General features: G+C 40.7%; 1 protein-coding gene and 1 pseudogene across 4 annotated transcripts; one reads left to right on the top strand and one right to left on the bottom strand.

The window, feature by feature from the left end:
• Window positions 1-866: 866 nt before the first annotated feature.
• On the bottom strand, window positions 867-17,428 carry LOC311099136 (E3 ubiquitin-protein ligase TRIM69-like). Of its 3 annotated transcripts, none has more exons than XM_084139797.1 (11): window positions 17,318-17,416; window positions 17,017-17,132; window positions 14,384-14,443; window positions 14,135-14,224; window positions 13,922-14,038; window positions 3,272-3,409; window positions 3,018-3,152; window positions 2,875-2,926; window positions 2,491-2,517; window positions 2,356-2,382; window positions 867-2,244 (listed from the first exon to the last, which is right to left on the bottom strand). In XM_084139797.1, the coding sequence occupies exons 1-11, from the start codon at window positions 17,334-17,336 to the stop codon at window positions 1,712-1,714; spliced, it is 1,314 nt and encodes a 437-aa protein (XP_083995923.1). In that variant the 5' UTR covers window positions 17,337-17,416; the 3' UTR covers window positions 867-1,711. The 3 variants fall into 3 exon arrangements, with proteins under 3 accessions (XP_083995923.1, XP_083995924.1, XP_083995922.1); XM_084139796.1 differs by lacking the exons at window positions 867-2,244; window positions 2,356-2,382; window positions 2,491-2,517; ... (1 more) ...; window positions 3,018-3,152; window positions 3,272-3,409 and adding exons at window positions 7,744-9,129; window positions 9,241-9,267; window positions 9,376-9,402; ... (1 more) ...; window positions 9,903-10,037; window positions 10,157-10,294 and having other exon boundaries at window positions 17,318-17,428; XM_084139798.1 differs by lacking the exon at window positions 2,491-2,517.
• On the top strand, window positions 4,340-6,598 carry LOC311098813 (protein DVR-1-like; annotated as a pseudogene). Its single transcript has 4 exons — window positions 4,340-4,352; window positions 4,683-5,017; window positions 5,667-6,159; window positions 6,588-6,598. The product of its transcript is annotated as a protein DVR-1-like (transcript).
• Window positions 17,429-18,947: the final 1,519 nt, after the last annotated feature.

Genomic DNA, 18,947 nt, shown 5'->3' with positions numbered 1-18,947 from the left:
TTGCACAACTGAATGCATTTAACCAAAATGTGTCTTCCGCATTTAACCCTGAATTCGAGAGGTGCGGGGTCTGCCTTAATCGACGTCCATGTCATCGGCGCCCAGGGACCAGTTGTTGTTGGGGGTTAACTGCCTTGCTCAACGATAGAAAGGCAGATTTTTCCACCTTGCCAGCTCTGGGATTCAAACCAGCGTCCAATGTTCTTAACTGCTAGGCTACCTGCCGCCCGTGCTATAAGCAGCATTCATCCTGTTTGGCTTCTTTCCAATGTTGTCAAAAGGCAGTGTCTTTGAGTCAGCCCTGAACTGTAAATACTGAATTGGGTGCTGTCAAAATGTACACTGTAGTGAGTTACATGCACTAACAAAATTCCTATTTAGAACAATGGTGTTGGAGGTTTTACAAGTTTAGCTCTGCAAGCAGTTCAATGTAGATATGCAGTTCCATGTAGAAACCACAGTGTCCTAAAATGTAAAACACTGTTGCATGCAAAAACCGGAAATGCTATGTGGTTTTCTAGAGTGTAGGCTATACACTGTTGGTTTTATGCTGCATTAACAGCTACTAATGTTTTAAATAGATTTCTAGATATTGCGTAATAACAGCTCTTTGCGGTGTCATGTGGACTCAAGCAATAGCATAGTTCCTCTCCTTGATGTGAAAGCAGCAGTAAATGGTTTTCCGTCAACTGTGAGAAAATAGTCAACAAACTGTTACTCTCCGATAGTGTACAAAGGGCCTTACTCTACCTGGAGATGTCTGCACGTATGTTCACGCTCTCTCTAGGTAAAGAGTAGTTACATATTTAACATTGTAGTTACAAATTAAAACGTTTAAAAAAAGTTTTTGTCAATAAGTATAACCATTAAGCTCATTGTCCTCTTTATTCTGTATGAGGAAATCAGCAAACAAATTCATGTTTCAAGAAAGAAGGTTGTTTATATACAATGATTCCATACTTCATTAATCTGTGTACATGTAGCTCAGCTAGTAGAGCACGGCGCTTGTAACGCCAAGGTAGTGGGTTCGATCCCCGGGACCACCCGTACACAAAAATGTATGCACGCATGACTGTAAGTCGCTTTGGATAAAAGCGTCTGCTAAGTGGCATATTATTACATATCATAAAATAAAACCGTTAAAATAAAGCACATTACTTGTAGAAGCATCAAAGTTTTAAAGAAGTGGCAGCAACATTCATATAGATAATGTCGCCATAGTCAAGGACTGACAGGAAAGTTGTCTGTACGATTCCTTGACTGAACGATTGTTTTAAATGATCCAAGGTATTTAAATGAGTGGGCTCGCTCAATGTCGCTCCATTCAACGTGCCGCTCTTTAAGTCTGTGGAGTCAATGTTGTGGGCTCTAGAAAAATAGCATGACTTTGTTTTATCTGCATTCAGTGGCAATTTAAGGTCAACAAGTGCTTTTTTAAATGACATTAAAAGCCATCTGCAGATCAGATATACAGCACAGTATAATCAGCATAAAGGTGTACCTTAGTTTTTTACTAAGGAACCAATATTGTTTATATACCGTGTGAATAATACAGGCCCTAAAATGGACTCTTGAGGGACACCTTTTGTGATCTCAAGGAATTGTGAGTTGAGACAGTCAGCAACTATACATTGAGATGTCCATAAGGTAGTTACTAAACTAATCACATGCACTGCAATCAAGCCCGACAGCATGCATCAAGTTATTTTGCCTACAGAATAACCAGCTCTCTGTCTGTCTCAATGGTTCCAAACACAGGGTAAATCTTTCCAGAGTTATCAAAATTGGTATTAAAAGTGTAAATGTGGCGTCTTTCCTCTGCATCATAGAAGGATATCTGCCCCCCCTCTATGTCTAGCAACACCCCTAACCTGGAGGGTGGAGACTGGTTCAGTTTAATGACTGGTGCAGTTACAGCCATGAGCTCCCCAAGCTGCAGACGCAAGGTCCAGTAACCGGCTTTTGTGTTCAGAGTTGCAAAGCCATTCCTTGGTGCTGACTCTCTAACCACCCCTATCCTCCACTCTGTCTTGCCCCTGACTCCCACCTGCCAGTAATGTCTCCCAGATGTAAAGCCCTCTTTTGCCTGCACACACCACCAGCCATCATACTTGTGGGAACTAGGGCTGTATCCACACCAGGGATCGAAGACACTCTCAATGATGGTGGCCATTTTCACTCTTTTCCTGTCAGGGGACAGTAGGAGACTTGGGTTGGCTGTTTGTTCATCCAGAGTGATCTGAGCTGCAAAGAGATTGAAGTAATGAAGTTGTTATTAATACCAGAACACTGAAACTAGTCTCTCTGTGTTATCTCATTTGAATAATAGTTGCATTGGCAATGAACCATACCAACCTGATGCTTTCGAAATCCATTTCCAAACTGTAATGAAACAGACACAACATTTAGGATCACGTTAGCAATGAAGAGCTACAAAACATACGTAAAACATTATTTTGAAGCAGACGTGAACTGTGGGATTTGACGTACTTAAGTCAGGAATGCGATTCAGAGTCACTTAGGGAAAAATATGAAGAAAACCAAAACATATTAGATAAATGAACTGATTAATACAATCTGTGTTGACTTCTTTAATAACCTAATAAAAAGCATGAGCTGGAGCACACCCAGAGAACATTATTTTGTGTGGAGGTGCTGACTAACGGCGAATAAACTGTAAGCTATAAAAACAAATAAAGAGAGTCGTACACTCTATATATAAACTCCCAGTAATTTATTGGGTTGAACACCCTGAAGAAGGTACAGTGATGCCGAAACGTTGGTGTTTTACCCAATATATATAGAGTGTGCGACTCTCTTTATTTATTTGTTTGACTTCTTTAATAACCACACCCAGTGGAAGCAGACACTCACCTCTGCTTCTGAACCTTTGTCTATTTCTGAGCCACTGCTTTACAATGGAACCCTGTGAAAACAACAGCTATGTTATATTACAGTTCAGCCTTATTTAAATGTCACTTAAAGAGACATTCAATAGGTCTTTGTTTATGGCTGACCTCCTGCTGTTCCTGTAGCATGCTCCAGATGAGGAAGTCCATGACAGGGAGCATGTTGGGAAGCTTCCCCCTCTTCCACTGTCTCTCCAGATCCTGCAGTACTGAACACACATCCTCATCCGGACACACTGAGTCCTGCGGAGACGCAGAGACATATGATGATATTGTAGGATGGTCTCCTTGTATTATGTATCATTGTAATGTTACAGATTACTTTTTGGGGTTCTCTTTTAGTTTTATGGTCTTCCTCTCACCTGTTCCATATCCTTGAGTGTCCAGGCCCACTCAAACAGGGCTTTCCTGGCTTCCCTCAGTTTCTGTTCCTTGTCTGGTTTCTGTTGATCCAGAGGGTCGTCACTCCTCCTGTCTCTTGTGGTTTCCCCTGCTGGTGTCTAGTAAACAGCAAGACAGGTGGTTTATTACAATCATCTCTGTTTGCATTTCTCAACAGTAAATCATACAGTGAGCTCCAAAAGTATTGGGACAGTCACAATTTTGTTGTTGTTTTGGCTCTGTACTCCAGCACTTTGAGGTTAAAGTGCAGACTGTCAGCTTTAATTTTAGGGTATTTTTCATCCATAACGGGTGAACCGTTTAGATATTTTTGTACATAGTCCCCCCATTTTAGGGGATCAAAAGTATATGGACAAATTAACTTACGTGTATTAAAGTAGTCAAGAGTCCCATATTCCTAGCACTCAATGATTACATCAAGCTTGTGACTCTACAAACTTGTTGGACGCACAAATATCATATACCCCCCCCAAAATGCTAACCTTATTAACAATGTTATTGTAATGGTGAGAGGTTAGCATGTCTTGGGGGTATGATATTTGTGGATCTGTAACTTTCTCACTTATCACTATTCACTATTCATTCAGGACTATATGTAATCATGGTAGTCATTGTATCATTTCAAATCCAAAGTGCTGGAGTACAGAGCCAAAACAACAACAAATGTGTCACTGTCCCAAAACTTTTGGAGCTCACTGCATGTTACTTCACCCAGACCAACTGACTGTCAACACTGTATGTTACTTCATCCAGAGCAGCTGGCTGTCAACACTGTGTGTTACTTCATCCAGAGCAACTGGTTGTCAACACTGTATGTTACTTCATCCACAGCAACTGGTTGTAAACAATGTAATTGTAAACAAACATTGTAACGCTTAAAACATGGTTAAAACAATATTTTATGGATGGTCAGTCATTGCATCCATAGGTCTGTCTATGAATTTGAGTGGTTACATTTCTCCAGCCCCATCCCTCAGCTGTTTACCTAACTGCTTTGTTGTTGTTTGAAGTACTCATTCCCATTTAAGATGAAAGAGGAATGTCTGGTTTAAAATATTCTCAGAATAACAATTTGAGGTCAAGTCATTATTGAGCCACATAGGCATACATACACCATCCATTTTAAACAAGTTTGATATTCAAGATATACCATTAATTTTTTTCAAACAATTGCCTCTGAGTTAGTTCACTCCTATTGTTTTTGGGGCAAAATATACCAATGAAAAAGAAACGAGGGGACAAAGCGTTGGATTTGTTTATTACAGATAAAGGCCTATGTTGACTGTGACGTTGCAAATTAAATTGTAAATTGAAACCTGGGCCCTACTAGAGTGTGAACCTAATATGTCTTGTTTTGTCTGTTCTCTGCAGGCAGACTGGTATCAGGCTGGAGCGGAAGGGTCACGGCTGTGTGGAGAAACATCTGTTCTTCAACGTGTCTGTTCTGCAGCCCTTGTAGCAGCTCTCTCTGGCTCAGCTGGAAATCAAGTTCCAGTGGGACGTGTTCCATACACCAAGGTTCCTCCTGGGCCCACAGGCTCTCAGTGTGTCCCTCTATAAGGTGCTGCGTGCGACCCTGAGGGGAACGACCCACGAGCCCAACCCCAGGCTGGTGCTGTCCCACTCTGTGCAGCTGGAACCAGAGCCCGGATCCCTCACCCTGGACCTCACAGCCTTGCCTGAGAACTGGCTTAAAACCCCCTACAGTCAATTTCGACGGCCCCCGCCATCAAAATCTGTCAGTGTAAACTAGAAATATCTGTTTTTTGTGGCATTGGATCCGCCGATGTCGCACTTCCGCATCTCCGGTGAAAGGTGACAGAGCTAGAGCGGTGTTTGTCAGACATTGAGACGTCCCAAAAATCGGTATTCTCACACAATCGTCTGTAGCGTCCAAACGGTTTAGCCTACAAACTATTATGACCACTCAATGGAAAGATGAGACTCTCACGAACACAATGTTTTTTTGCTCTACGACCCCCACAAGCGTCTTAGGACTCGTCTGAAGTCAGAAGAGCCGATCTGCCAACTTCTGTCTGTAACGTCCGGACAGTTTGGGCTACACACTAATATGACCCCTCTGTGGAAAGGTGAGACTCTTCTGAAGGTCCCCCAGTACCAGTTAATTTTATTTTATTGAAGTCTATATGGAGACAGTTTAGTGCCAAAAATAAGGGGTTAAATACATGTAAAAAAAAAAAGAAAAAAAAAAAGATATATATATAAAATGTTTCCTGTCTAAAATGTCTCAGATATAGGACAGACACTTCAGAACAAACTTCCTTTAGATTTTTTGGGGGGACTATCTGTTTTTCCATGTAGTGAATCTGTCATTCAATGGGTTAATTAAACCAGGGAGGAACTACAGCCTGGTGCTGGAGCTGTAGCCTCAACCCGCCCACACCCTGGCTAGGGACACCATCATGGCCCACCACACGGGAAACACTCTCCTGTTCGGGCCAACAGTAACCCTCCCAGAGTTCCAGGCCTCACTGGTGGCCCATATACCTGAACCCGCTCCAGTGCCACTCTCGGCGGAAGAGGAGCGTCGTCTACCTCCCGGTGACGCCCATCAACGTGTGCAAGCCGAGCCGCCTCTACATCGACTTCAAGGACGTGGGCTGGCAGGACTACTGCCACGGAGAGTGCCCATTCCCGTTGAGCGAGAGCCTGAACGGCAGCAACCGTGCCATCCTGCAGACGCTGGTACACTCCCTGGACCCCTGCGGCACGCCCCAGCCCTGCTGAGTAGCCATCCGCCTATCACCTGTCTCCATGCTCTACTACGACAACAACAACAATGTAGTCCTACGCCACTACCAGGACATGGTGGTGGATGAGTGTGACTGTAGATTAAATACATTAGGAGGTGTGAAAATAAAGAAAATGCCTTGTTGGTTAGTGGAGTGGATTTTAGGAAAGATTTGTCATATTTTGTGCATTGTTTTTTTGTTTGTTTACCCATCACCTCATACAACCCAAATATTCAGTGAGTCTCCTGTGGTGAAATGGCATTATCATACAGATAGATGATCTCTCTCCACAGTTTGGCACATGCACACATTTCACCTAACACAGACATTTCCGATAGAAATTGTTATAGCTCTCACAGACTGGGATTTATAGGGCCATCCTCTGGCCACTTCATATACCGAAAGCAATCCCTGACCTATTTTTCACTCTGCAGTAAAAACAATTCTAGAGAACGGGAGTGAGTGTCAAAGATGTTTCGAAACAGCTTCTCTGGTAACATATTTGCGTCATATAATGCTCCAGGGAACTTGTAAGATGTGTCTGCTCAGCTGTCATGATCGGAGAAAATCTCAACAATGAGGCTATCCGCATTGCTGCCATTGTTATCACACAACCCCAGACCTGTTCTATACCATTCAAAGAATGTCTAGGTAGGGGAAGCTTTCAAACCAGACCCGGGCTGTTTGCTGGTCTCATCATTAGGAATTATATAGTTCTCTGAAGTTGCCTTGGTTTACAGGAAAGAAGCATAACTGATTTCCTGGCTTTCAGTTATTGTTTTATGGAGAAAGGGGAAGGGGAAACCTAGTCAGTTGCACAACTGAATACATTTAACCAAAATGTGTCTTCCGCATTTAACCCTGAATTCGAGAGGTGCGGGGTCTGCCTTAATCGACGTCCATGTCATTGGCGCCCAGGGACCAGTTGTTGTTGGGGGTTAACTGCCTTGCTCAACGATAGAAAGGCAGATTTTTCCACCTTGCCAGCTCTGGGATTCAAACCAGCGTCCAATGTTCTTAACTGCTAGGCTACCTGCCGCCCGTGCTATAAGCAGCATTCATCCTGTTTGGCTTCTTTCCAATGTTGTCAAAAGGCAGCGTCTTTGAGTCAGCCCTGAACTGTAAATACTGAATTGGGTGCTGTCAAAATGTACACTGTAGTGAGTTACATGCACTAACAAAATTCCTATTTAGAACAATGGTGTTGGAGGTTTCACAAGTTTAGCTCTGCAAGCAGTTCAATGTAGATATGCAGTTCCATGTAGAAACCACAGTGTCCTAAAATGTAAAACACTGTTGCATGCAAGAACCGGAAATGCTATGTGGTTTTCTATAGTGTAGGCTATACACTGTTGTTTTTAAGCTGCATTAACAGCTACTAATGTTTCAAATAGATTTCTAGATATTGCGTAATAACAGCTCTTTGCGGTGTCATGTGGACTCAAGCAATAGCATAGTTCCTCTCCTTGATGTGAAAGCAGCAGTAAATGGTTTTCCGTCAACTGTGAGAAAATAGTCAACAAACTGTTACTCTCCGATAGTGTACAAAGGGCCTTACTCTACCTGGAGATGTCTGCACGTATGTTCACGCTCTCTCTAGGTAAAGAGTAGTTACATATTTAACATTGTAGTTACAAATTAAAACGTTTTAAAAAAGTTTTTGTCAATAAGTATAACCATTAAGCTCATTGTCCTCTTTATTCTGTATGAGGAAATCAGCAAACAAATTCATGTTTCAAGAAAGAAGGTTGTTTATATACAATGATTCCATACTTCATTAATCTGTGTACATGTAGCTCAGCTGGTAGAGCACGGCGCTTGTAACACCAAGGTAGTGGGTTCGATCCCCAGGACCACCCATACACAAAAATGTATGCACGCATGACTGTAAGTCGCTTTGGATAAAAGCGTCTGCTAAGTGGCATATTATTATTATTATTACATATCATAAAATAAAACCGTTAAAATAAAGCACATTACTTGTAGAAGCATCAAAGTTTTAAAGAAGTGGCAGCAACATTCATATAGATAATGTCGCCATAGTCAAGGACTGACAGGAAAGTTGTCTGTACGATTCCTTGACTGAACGATTGTTTTAAATGATCCAAGGTATTTAAATGAGTGGGCTCGCTCAATGTCGCTCCATTCAACGTGCCGCTCTTTAAGTCTGTTGAGTCAATGTTATGGGCTCTAGAAAATAGCATGACTTTGTTTTATCTGCATTCAGTGGCAATTTAAGGTCAACAAGTGCTTTTTTAAATGACATTAAAAGCCATCTGCAGATCAGACATACAGCACAGTATAATCAGCATAAAGGTGTACCTTAGTTTTTTACTAAGGAACCAATATTGTTTATATACCGTGTGAATAATACAGGCCCTAAAATGGACTCTTGAGGGACACCTTTTGTGATCTCAAGGAATTGTGAGTTGAGACAGTCAGCAACTATACATTGAGATGTCCATAAGGTAGTTACTAAGCTAATTACATGCACTGCAATCAAGCCCGACAGCATGCATCAAGTTATTTTGCCTACAGAATAACCAGCTCTCTGTCTGTCTCAATGGTTCCAAACACAGGGTAAATCTTTCCAGAGTTATCAAAATTGGTATTAAAAGTGTAAATGTGGCGTCTTTCCTCTGCATCATAGAAGGATATCTGCCCCCCCTCTATGTCTAGCAACACCCCTAACCTAGAGGGTGGATACTGGTTCAGTTTAATGACTGGTACAGTTACAGCCATGAGCTCCCCAAGCTGCAGACGCAAGGTCCAGTAACCGGCTTTTGTGTTCAGAGTTGCAAAGCCATTCCTTGGTGCTGACTCTCTAACCACCCCTATCCTCCACTCTGCCTTGCCCCTGACTCCCACCTGCCAGTAATGTCTCCCAGATGTAAAGCCCTCTTTTGCCTGCACACACCACCAGCCATCATACTTGTGGGAACTAGGGCTGTATCCACACCAGGGATCGAAGACACTCTCAATGATGGTGGCCATTTTCACTCTTTTCCTGTCAGGGGACAGTACGAGACTTGGGTTGGCTGTTTGTTCATCCAGAGTGATCTCAGCTACAAAGAGATTGAAGTAATGAAGTTGTTATTAATACCAGAACACTGAAACTAGTCTCTCTGTGTTATCTCATTTGAATAATATTTGCATTGGCAATGAACCATACCAACCTGATGCTTTCGAAATCCATTTCCAAACTGTAATGAAACAGACACAACATTTAGGATCACGTTAGCAATGAAGAGCTACAAAACATACGTAAAACATTATTTTGAAGCAGACGTAAACTGTGGGATTTGACGTACTTAAGTCAGGAATGCGATTCAGAGTCACTAAGGGAAGAATATGAAGAAAACCAAAACATATTAGATAAATAAACTGATTAATACAATCTGTGTTGACTTCTTTAATAACCTAATAAAAAGCATGAGCTGGAGCACACCCAGAGAACATTATTTTGTGTGGAGGTGCTGACTAACGGCGAATAAACTGTAAGCTATAAAAACAAATAAAGAGAGTCGTACACTCTATATATAAACTCCCAGTAATTTATTGGGTTGAACACCCTGAAGAAGGTACAGTGATGCCGAAACGTTGGTGTTTTACCCAATATATATAGAGTGTGCGACTCTCTTTATTTATTTGTTTGACTTCTTTAATAACCACACCCAGTGGAAGCAGACACTCACCTCTGCTTCTGAACCTTTGTCTATTTCTGAGCCACTGCTTTACAATGGAACCCTGTGAAAACAACAGCTATGTTATATTACAGTTCAGCCTTATTTAAATGTCACTTAAAGAGACATTCAATAGGTCTTTGTTTATGGCTGACCTCCTGCTGTTCCTGTAGCATGCTCCAGATGAGGAAGTCCATGACAGGGAGCATGTTGGGAAGCTTCCCCCTCTTCCACTGTCTCTCCAGATCCTGCAGTACTGAACACACATCCTCATCCGGACACACTGAGTCCTGCGGAGACACAGAGACATATGATGATATTGTAGGATGGTCTCCTTGTATTATGTATCATTGTAATGTTACAGATTACTTTTTGGGGTTCTCTTTTAGTTTTATGGTCTTCCTCTCACCTGTTCCATATCCTTGAGTGTCCAGGCCCACTCAGACAGGGCTTTCCTGGCTTCCCTCAGTTTCTGTTCCTTGTCTGGTTTCTGTTGATCCAGAGGGTCGTCACTCCTCCTGTCTCTTGTGGGTTCCCCTGCTGGTGTCTAGTAAACAGCAAGACAGGTGGTTTATTACAATCCTCTCCGTGAGCTCCAAAAGTATTGGGACAGTCACAATTTTGTTGTTGTTTTGGCTCTGTACTCCAGCACTTTGAGGTTAAAGTGCAGACTGTCAGCTTTAATTTGAGGGTATTTTTCATCCATAACGGGTGAACCGTTTAGATATTTTTGTACATAGTCCCCCCATTTTAGGGGATCAAAAGTATATGGACAAATTCACTTACGTGTATTAATGTAGTCAAAAGTCCCATATTCCTAGCACTCAATGATTACATCAAGCTTGTGACTCTACAAACTTGTTGGATGCATTTGCTGTTTTGGTTGTGTTTCAGATTATTTTGTCCCAATAGAAAGGAATGGTAAATAATGTATTGTTTCATTTTGGAGTCACTTTTATTGTAAATAAGACTATAATATGTTTTTAAACACTTCTACATTAATGTGGATGCTACCATGATTACGGATAGTCCTGAATGAATCGTGAATAATGATGAGTGAGAAAGTTACAGACACACAAATATCATATACCCCCCCAATAATGCTAACCTTATTAACAATGTTATTGTAATGGTGAGAGGTTAGCATGTCTTGGGAGTATGATATTTGTGGATCTGTAACTTTCTCACTTATCACTATTCACTATTCATTCAGGACTATATGTAATCATGGTAGTCATTGTATCATTTCAAATCCAAAGTGCTGGAGTACAGAGCCAAAACAACAACAAATGTGTCACTGTCCCAAAACTTTTGGAGCTCACTGCATGTTACTTCATCCAGAGCAACTGGCTGTCAACACTGTGTGTTACTTCATCCAGAGCAACTGGTTGTCAACACTGTATGTTACTTCATCCAGAGCAACTGGCTGTCAACACTGTGTGTTACTTCATCCAGAGCAACTGGTTGTCAACACTGTATGTTACTTCATCCACAGCAACTGGTTGTCAACACTGTATGTTACTTCATCCAGAGCAACTGGCTGTCAACACTGTGTGTTACTTCATCCAGAGCAACTGGTTGTCAACACTGTATGTTACTTCATCCACAGCAACTGGTTGTCAACACTGTATGTTACTTCATCCAGACCAACTGGTTGTCGACACTGTATGTTACTTCATCCACAGCAACTGGCTGTCAACACTGTATGTTACTTCATCCACAGCAACTGGCTGTCAACACTGTATGTTACTTCATCCAGAGCAACTGGCTGTCAACACTGTGTGTTACTTCATCCACAGCAACTGGTTGTCAACACTGTATATTACTTCATCTACAGCAACTGGTTGTCAACACTGTATGTTACTTCATCCAGAGCAACTGACTGTCAACACTGTATGTTACTTCATCCAGAGCAACTGACTGTCAACACTGTATGTTACTTCATCCAGACCAACTGGTTGTCAACACTGTATGTTACTTCATCCAGAGCAACTGGTTGTCAACACTGTATGTTACTTCATCCAGAGCAACTGGCTGTCAACACTGTGTGTTACTTCATCCAGAGCAACTGGTTGTCAACACTGTATGTTACTTCATCCACAGCAACTGGTTGTCAACACTGTATGTTACTTCATCCACAGCAACTGGTTGTCAACACTGTATGTTACTTCATCCAGAGCAACTGACTGTCAACACTGTATGTTACTTCATCCAGACCAACTGGTTGTCAACACTGTATGTTACTTCATCCACAGCAACTGGTTGTCAACACTGTATGTTACTTCATCCAGAGCAACTGGCTGTCAAAACTGTGTGTTACTTCATCCAGAGCAACTGGTTGTCAACACTGTATGTTACTTCATCCACAGCAACTGGTTGTCAACACTGTATGTTACTTCATCCACAGCAACTGGTTGTCAACACTGTATGTTACTTCATCCAGAGCAACTGACTGTCAACACTGTGTGTTACTTCATCCAGAGCAACTGGTTGTCAACACTGTATGTTACTTCATCCACAGCAACTGGTTGTCAACACTGTATGTTACTTCATCCAGAGCAACTGGCTGTCAACACTGTGTGTTACTTCATCCAGAGCAACTGGTTGTCAACACTGTATGTTACTTCATCCACAGCAACTGGTTGTCAACACTGTATGTTACTTCATCCAGACCAACTGGTTGTCGACACTGTATGTTACTTCATCCACAGCAACTGGCTGTCAACACTGTATGTTACTTGATCCACAGCAACTGGCTGTCAACACTGTATGTTACTTCATCCAGAGCAACTGGCTGTCAACACTGTGTGTTACTTCATCCACAGCAACTGGTTGTCAACACTGTATATTACTTCATCTACAGCAACTGGTTGTCAACACTGTATGTTACTTCATCCAGAGCAACTGACTGTCAACACTGTATGTTACTTCATCCAGAGCAACTGACTGTCAACACTGTATGTTACTTCATCCAGACCAACTGGTTGTCAACACTGTATGTTACTTCATCCAGAGCAACTGGTTGTCAACACTGTATGTTACTTCATCCAGAGCAACTGGCTGTCAACACTGTGTGTTACTTCATCCAGAGCAACTGGTTGTCAACACTGTATGTTACTTCATCCACAGCAACTGGTTGTCAACACTGTATGTTACTTCATCCACAGCAACTGGTTGTCAACACTGTATGTTACTTCATCCAGAGCAACTGACTGTCAACACTGTATGTTACTTCATCCAGACCAACTGGTTGTCAACACTGTATGTTACTTCATCCACAGCAACTGGTTGTCAACACTGTATGTTACTTCATCCAGAGCAACTGGCTGTCAAAACTGTGTGTTACTTCATCCAGAGCAACTGGTTGTCAACACTGTATGTTACTTCATCCACAGCAACTGGTTGTCAACACTGTATGTTACTTCATCCACAGCAACTGGTTGTCAACACTGTATGTTACTTCATCCAGAGCAACTGACTGTCAACACTGTATGTTACTTCATCCAGACCAACTGGTTGTCGACACTGTATGTTACTTCATCCACAGCAACTGGCTGTCAACACTGTATGTTACTTCATCCACAGCAACTGGCTGTCAACAATGTATGTTACTTCATCCACAGCAACTGGTTGTCAACACTGTATGTTACTTCATCCACAGCAACTGGTTGTCAACACTGTATATTACTTCATCTACAGCAACTGGTTGTCAACACTGTATATTACTTCATCTACAGCAACTGGTTATCGACACTGTATGTTACTTCATCCACAGCAACTGGCTGTCAACACTGTATGTTACTTCATCCACAGCAACTGGCTGTCAACACGGTATGTTACTTCATCCACAGCAACTGGCTGTCAACACTGTATGTTACTTCATCCACAACAACTGGCTGTCAACACTGTATGTTACTTCATCTACAGCAACTGGCTGTCAACACTGTATGTTACTTCATCCACAGCAACTGGCTGTTAACACTAAGTGTATATGACATGTATTTATACTGCTTGTAGTGTTTGACTAGCGCCAAGTGAACCTCTAAAATATGAGGGCGGTTTCCTGGACACAGAATAAGCTTAGTCCTGGATCTCCATCCCAAATTATTTTTAGTCTAGGACTAAGCTTAATATGTGTCTGTGGTAACTGTCCCATGGTGTATGTATTATTTACCTGTCGTGTCTGTGATGAGTGTTTCAGTTCCTCAGCCCACTGCAGTATAAAGTCTTGACGCTCCTCTTGACAAGATCCATCCTCACTCACTCTGGTTAGAAAGGAGGTGTTGCTGATCTGTGAGGAATGGTACAGGACAACTTATTATGACTCATGAAGATGTAAGATAAGATATGATCACATACTTTATTTTCACTATACAGATTGACTTACCTGAACTACCTTGCTTAGTTCAGCAGCAAGTTCTCTCATGATTAATTTAGACTCATCCAAGGTGAAATCTTCTTTCTCTTTGACAGTTCCCTAAGGAAAGAGGAACAACGAACTGTCTGGTGAAAGGATTCTGCTGCTGTCTACTCCACATCATTGTGATACTGCTGCTGTCTACTCCACATCATTGTTATACTGATGTGGTCTACTTTGTCTAAGCAGTAGACCTACTATGTTTTTAATTCACCTTACCTTTATTTGTGCCAACAATTCAAGCATTTTACGCTTGAGGCGTTTCTTCCCCTTTGCAAGCTGTTGAATAGAACAAAGTATGGACATGAGCGTTGCTGGTTTGAGAGTGAAAATGAAGTGAAAATAATTTCAAATAACATTTCATACTATAGATTACTGGCATTGAAAAGACTGATTTGATCGCAATGCATTCTTGTCAAGAACAGATGTCATAGTTGCTTATCTGTATCTTGCCTTGCACATAACCTGTTTTACTTCTTAGATTGCTTCAGAAAATATTGGTTGGATTTTGGAATGCTGTCCAGAATAATCTGAGTCCTGACTAATAGAAAAAATAACATTCTGCATAGTGGAGCTCCTTCACAATATATTAAGGTTAATTTAAATCTTTGGAGGGAGTTGAAAGTCCGTGTTTCCCAGCGACAGCCCCAAAACATCACTGCTCTAGAGGAGATCTGCATGGAGGAATGGGCCAAAATACCAGCAACAGTGTGTGAAAACCTTGTGAAGACTTACAGAAAACGTTTGACCTGTGTCATTGCCAACAAAGGGTATATAACAAAGTATTGAGAAACTTTTGTTATTGACCAAATACTTATTTTCCACCATAACTTGCAAATAAATTCATTAAAAATCCTACAATGTGATATTCTGGATTTTTTTTCTCATTTTGTCTGTCATAGTTGACGTGTACATATGATGAAAATTACAGGCCTCTCTCATCTTTTTAAGTGGGAGAACTTGCACAATTGGTGGCTGACTAAATACTTTTTTCCCCCACTTAGGTTGGAGTCATTGAAACTCGTTTTTCAACCACTCCACAAATTTTGGCAAGTCGGTTAGGACATCTACTTTGTGCATGACACAAGTAATTTTTCCAACAATTGTTTACAGACAGATTATTTCACTTATAATTCACTGTATCACAATTCCAGTGGGTCAGAAGTTTACATACACTAAGTTGACTGTGACTTTAAACAGCTTGGAAAATTCCATAAAATGATGTCATGGCTTTAGAAGCTTCTGATAGGCTAATAGACATAATTTGAGTCAATTGGAGGTGTACCTGTGGATGTATTTCAAGGCCTACCTTCAAACTCAGTGCCTCTTTGCTTGACATCATGGGAAAATCAAAAGAAATCAGCCAAGACCTCAGAAAAAAAATGGTAGACCTCCACAAGTCTGGTTCATCCTTGGGAGCAATTTCCAAACCCCTGAAGGTACCACGTTCATCTGTACAAACAATACTACGCAAGTATAAACACGATGGGACCACGCAGCCGTCATACCACTCAGGAAGGAGACGCGTTCTGTCTCCTAGAGATGAATGTACTTTGGTGCAAAAAGTGCAAATCATTCCCAGAACAACAGCAAAGGACCTTGTGAAGATGCTGGAGGAAACAGGCACAAAAGTATCTATATCCACAGTAAAACGAGTCCTATATCGGCATAACCTGAAAGGCAGCTCAGCAAGCAAGAACCCACTGCTCCAAAACCGCCATAAAAAAGCCAGACTACAGTTTGCAACTGCACATGGGGACAAAGATCATACTTTTTGGAGAACTGTCCTCTGGTCTGATGAAACAAAAATAGAACTGTTTGGCCATAATGACCATCATTATGTTTGGAGGAAAAAGGGGGAGCTTGCAAGCCGAAGAACACCATCCCAACCGTGACGCACGGGGGTGGCAGCATCATGCTGTGGGGTTGCTTTGCTGCAGGAGGGACTGGTGCACTTCACAAAATAGATGGCATCATGTTGAAGGAAAAATATGTGGATATATTGAAGCAACATCTCAAGACATCAGTCAGGAAGTTAAAGCTTGGTCCCAAATGGGTCTTCCAAATGGACAATGACCTCAAGCATACTTCCAAAGTTGTGGCAAAATGGCTTAAGGACAACAAAGTCAAGGTATTGGAGTGGCCATCACAAAGCCCTGAACTCAATACTATAGAACATTTGTGGGCAGAACTGAAAAAGCGTGTGCGAGCAAGGAGGCCTACAAACCTGACTCAGTTACACCAGCTCAGTCAGGAGGAATGGGCCAAAATTCACCCAACTTATTGTGGGAAGCTTGTGGAAGGCTACCCGAAACGTTTTATCGAAGTTAAACAATTTAAAGGGAATGCTACCAAATACTAATTGAGTGTATGTAAACTTCTGACCCACTGGGAATGTGATGAAATAAATAAAAGCTGAAATAAATCATTCTCTCTACTATTATTCTGATATTTCATATTCTTAAAATAAAGTGGTGATCCTAACTGACCTAAAGCAGGGAATTTTTACTAGGATTACTAGGATTTAAAAAAAAAAGTTTAAATGTATTTGGCTAAGGTGTATGTAAACCTCCGACTTCAACTGTATATCTGTCTGTTTGATCAAAACTGAAACTGAAACCTCTATACCTGTTTCTGGTAAGAGTTGTTTACCAGAAACTACACAGCACATAATAACAGGGTGAGGGAATGTCTGAGCAGCTAAAGCATATCAAATCTTGGCTGACTACACCCCGAGCTGAGAAGGAACGCACATTCCACTGAGACACATTGGCTGTTAAAACTAAAATACAACCGACTTCAAGGGAATTTCGACAAAATAATGATATTCTCTAAACATTTGACTATATTACCTTGTGTAAGCTCATTAATGGTTTGTTGAAAGGTTGTGAAGAACAGGTTCTGTGATTGTTCTCTTTTTGGCAGGTACTTCCAAAGCTGCCATAACTGCCACCAACTCTCAGTATCTCTGCAACAATGAATAACAGTCAGGTGAAGAAAAATAATTTATTGCGATAAATAACATCTTCAAAAGATGCACTTTTCACTCTTTGTTGGTCTACTTCTAGTATCTATTTAATGACGCAATACCACTTCAGAAAACAGATATAACAGCTGTTATTGTTGCTGTAAATGTCAGAAATGTCAATTTACCAACTGTCTGTGAAGCCATCTTTTTCCTATCATGATGCCTTAAAACCCAGTGAGAGTATAGAAGGCAGAATCCTTTTCAGGAGTGCTGTTGTTCTTCACCATCCACAGAATGAAGAACTTGTTTTGATTATGGCTTGTTTACAGTCTCAGAAACTCCACCCACTAGCACCCATTGGTCCATTTCACACAAGGTTATTTTTTTACATGAATAAACAGAAAGTGAAATGGAACACAGTAATGCAGCTTTATTCCAATTACTAACTGTCACTACAGTATAAAACAACCTAAAAACTATTACAATACTGTACAATTAAAACATGGTTTTGTCTCAAAAGGTTAGGTTGCTATGAAAACCCAAATATAAAATGAAAAATCATGCTATCTAGAGGTCAGAATGAACTCATACACAGTGAAGAATAGAAAGTAAACAGTTTATAATGTAGACCTGAGGGGAGCAGCCCAGTCATTGAGAAAAGGGGGAAACAGTATGCAACAAATGCCGCGTTCAAGACAACTCTGAAATATTAAACTTGCAAACTCGTTGTAAAAAGATGAGCTCTGAGTTTCCCCACCTGGAAAGTATTAGAATCAACCAATCGGAAGCTCTACGCAAAAAAACGTACGCAAATTTTAACTTGGAGGTTCTGAGTTTCCAAGTTTCCGCTTGCCCCGGTTTCCACTAGACAACATAGCCACAAAGTAAAAACATCTTTCCCATTTTGCCGGCCCGAAGGGAGAAATCAATAGGGGAATATCACAGCCAATCACAACTCTGGCAGGCAAGTAATAATGTGAAACACAGTCATTCCACGATTAGTTAGATATTGTGTTGACATTTTCTGAAATTCCAATGCAAAAATGAATCACCTTTAGGTGGATAGTTTAAAAAAAAATTATATCACTTTGGAACATGTAAGTGGTATATTTAGAAAACTGTAAGTACAAAACTCTAAACTGCTAACACTTGTAATGCTCCCTATCTCATGTTCAGAAACTTTGTTTGTGCATTCATTGGAGTGGAGCAGATCTTTCACCCCATTATTCATGCTAAACCAAATTTTTCTGTGAGATACTATAAAAATATTACATTTAGTCACCAATATATCAGATAATAATAGGTTCACCATTTAGTCATTTTAACTAACATTTAATCCAATAGCAAGAAATACAAGATATACATTTTTATATATACAATAAATTATTTTTGAAATGCTGAATAGAAAGTATAGTAGGTGATTAATATACTTTTCCAAATAGTACTTGACTGTAACTTGACTTACACAACTTATTATTTTGTAAATTTGTATCCAATGGCAGGTTGTGAGCATGTTGACAAATATGTCAAATTTACAGTTTCAGTATGCTTATACAGTATATACAGTGCCTTCAGAAAGTGTTCACACCCCATGACTTTTTCCACATTATGTTGTGTTATAGCCTGAATTTTTAATTGATTAAATTGAGATTTTGTGTCACTGATCTACACACAATACCCCATCATGTCAAAGTTGAATTATGCTTTTAGAAATGTTTACAAATTAATAAAAAAATGAAAAGCGGTAATGTCTTGAGTCAATAAGTATTCAACCCTTTTGTTATGGCAACCCTAAATAAGATCAGGAATAAAAAT

This window comes from Coregonus lavaretus (genome assembly GCF_964263955.1).
Source record: "Coregonus lavaretus genome assembly, chromosome: 23".
Taxonomy (NCBI): domain Eukaryota; kingdom Metazoa; phylum Chordata; class Actinopteri; order Salmoniformes; family Salmonidae; genus Coregonus; species Coregonus lavaretus.
The sequence above is the reverse complement of the archived record's forward strand: the minus strand, read 5'-3'. Positions and strand labels throughout refer to the sequence as shown.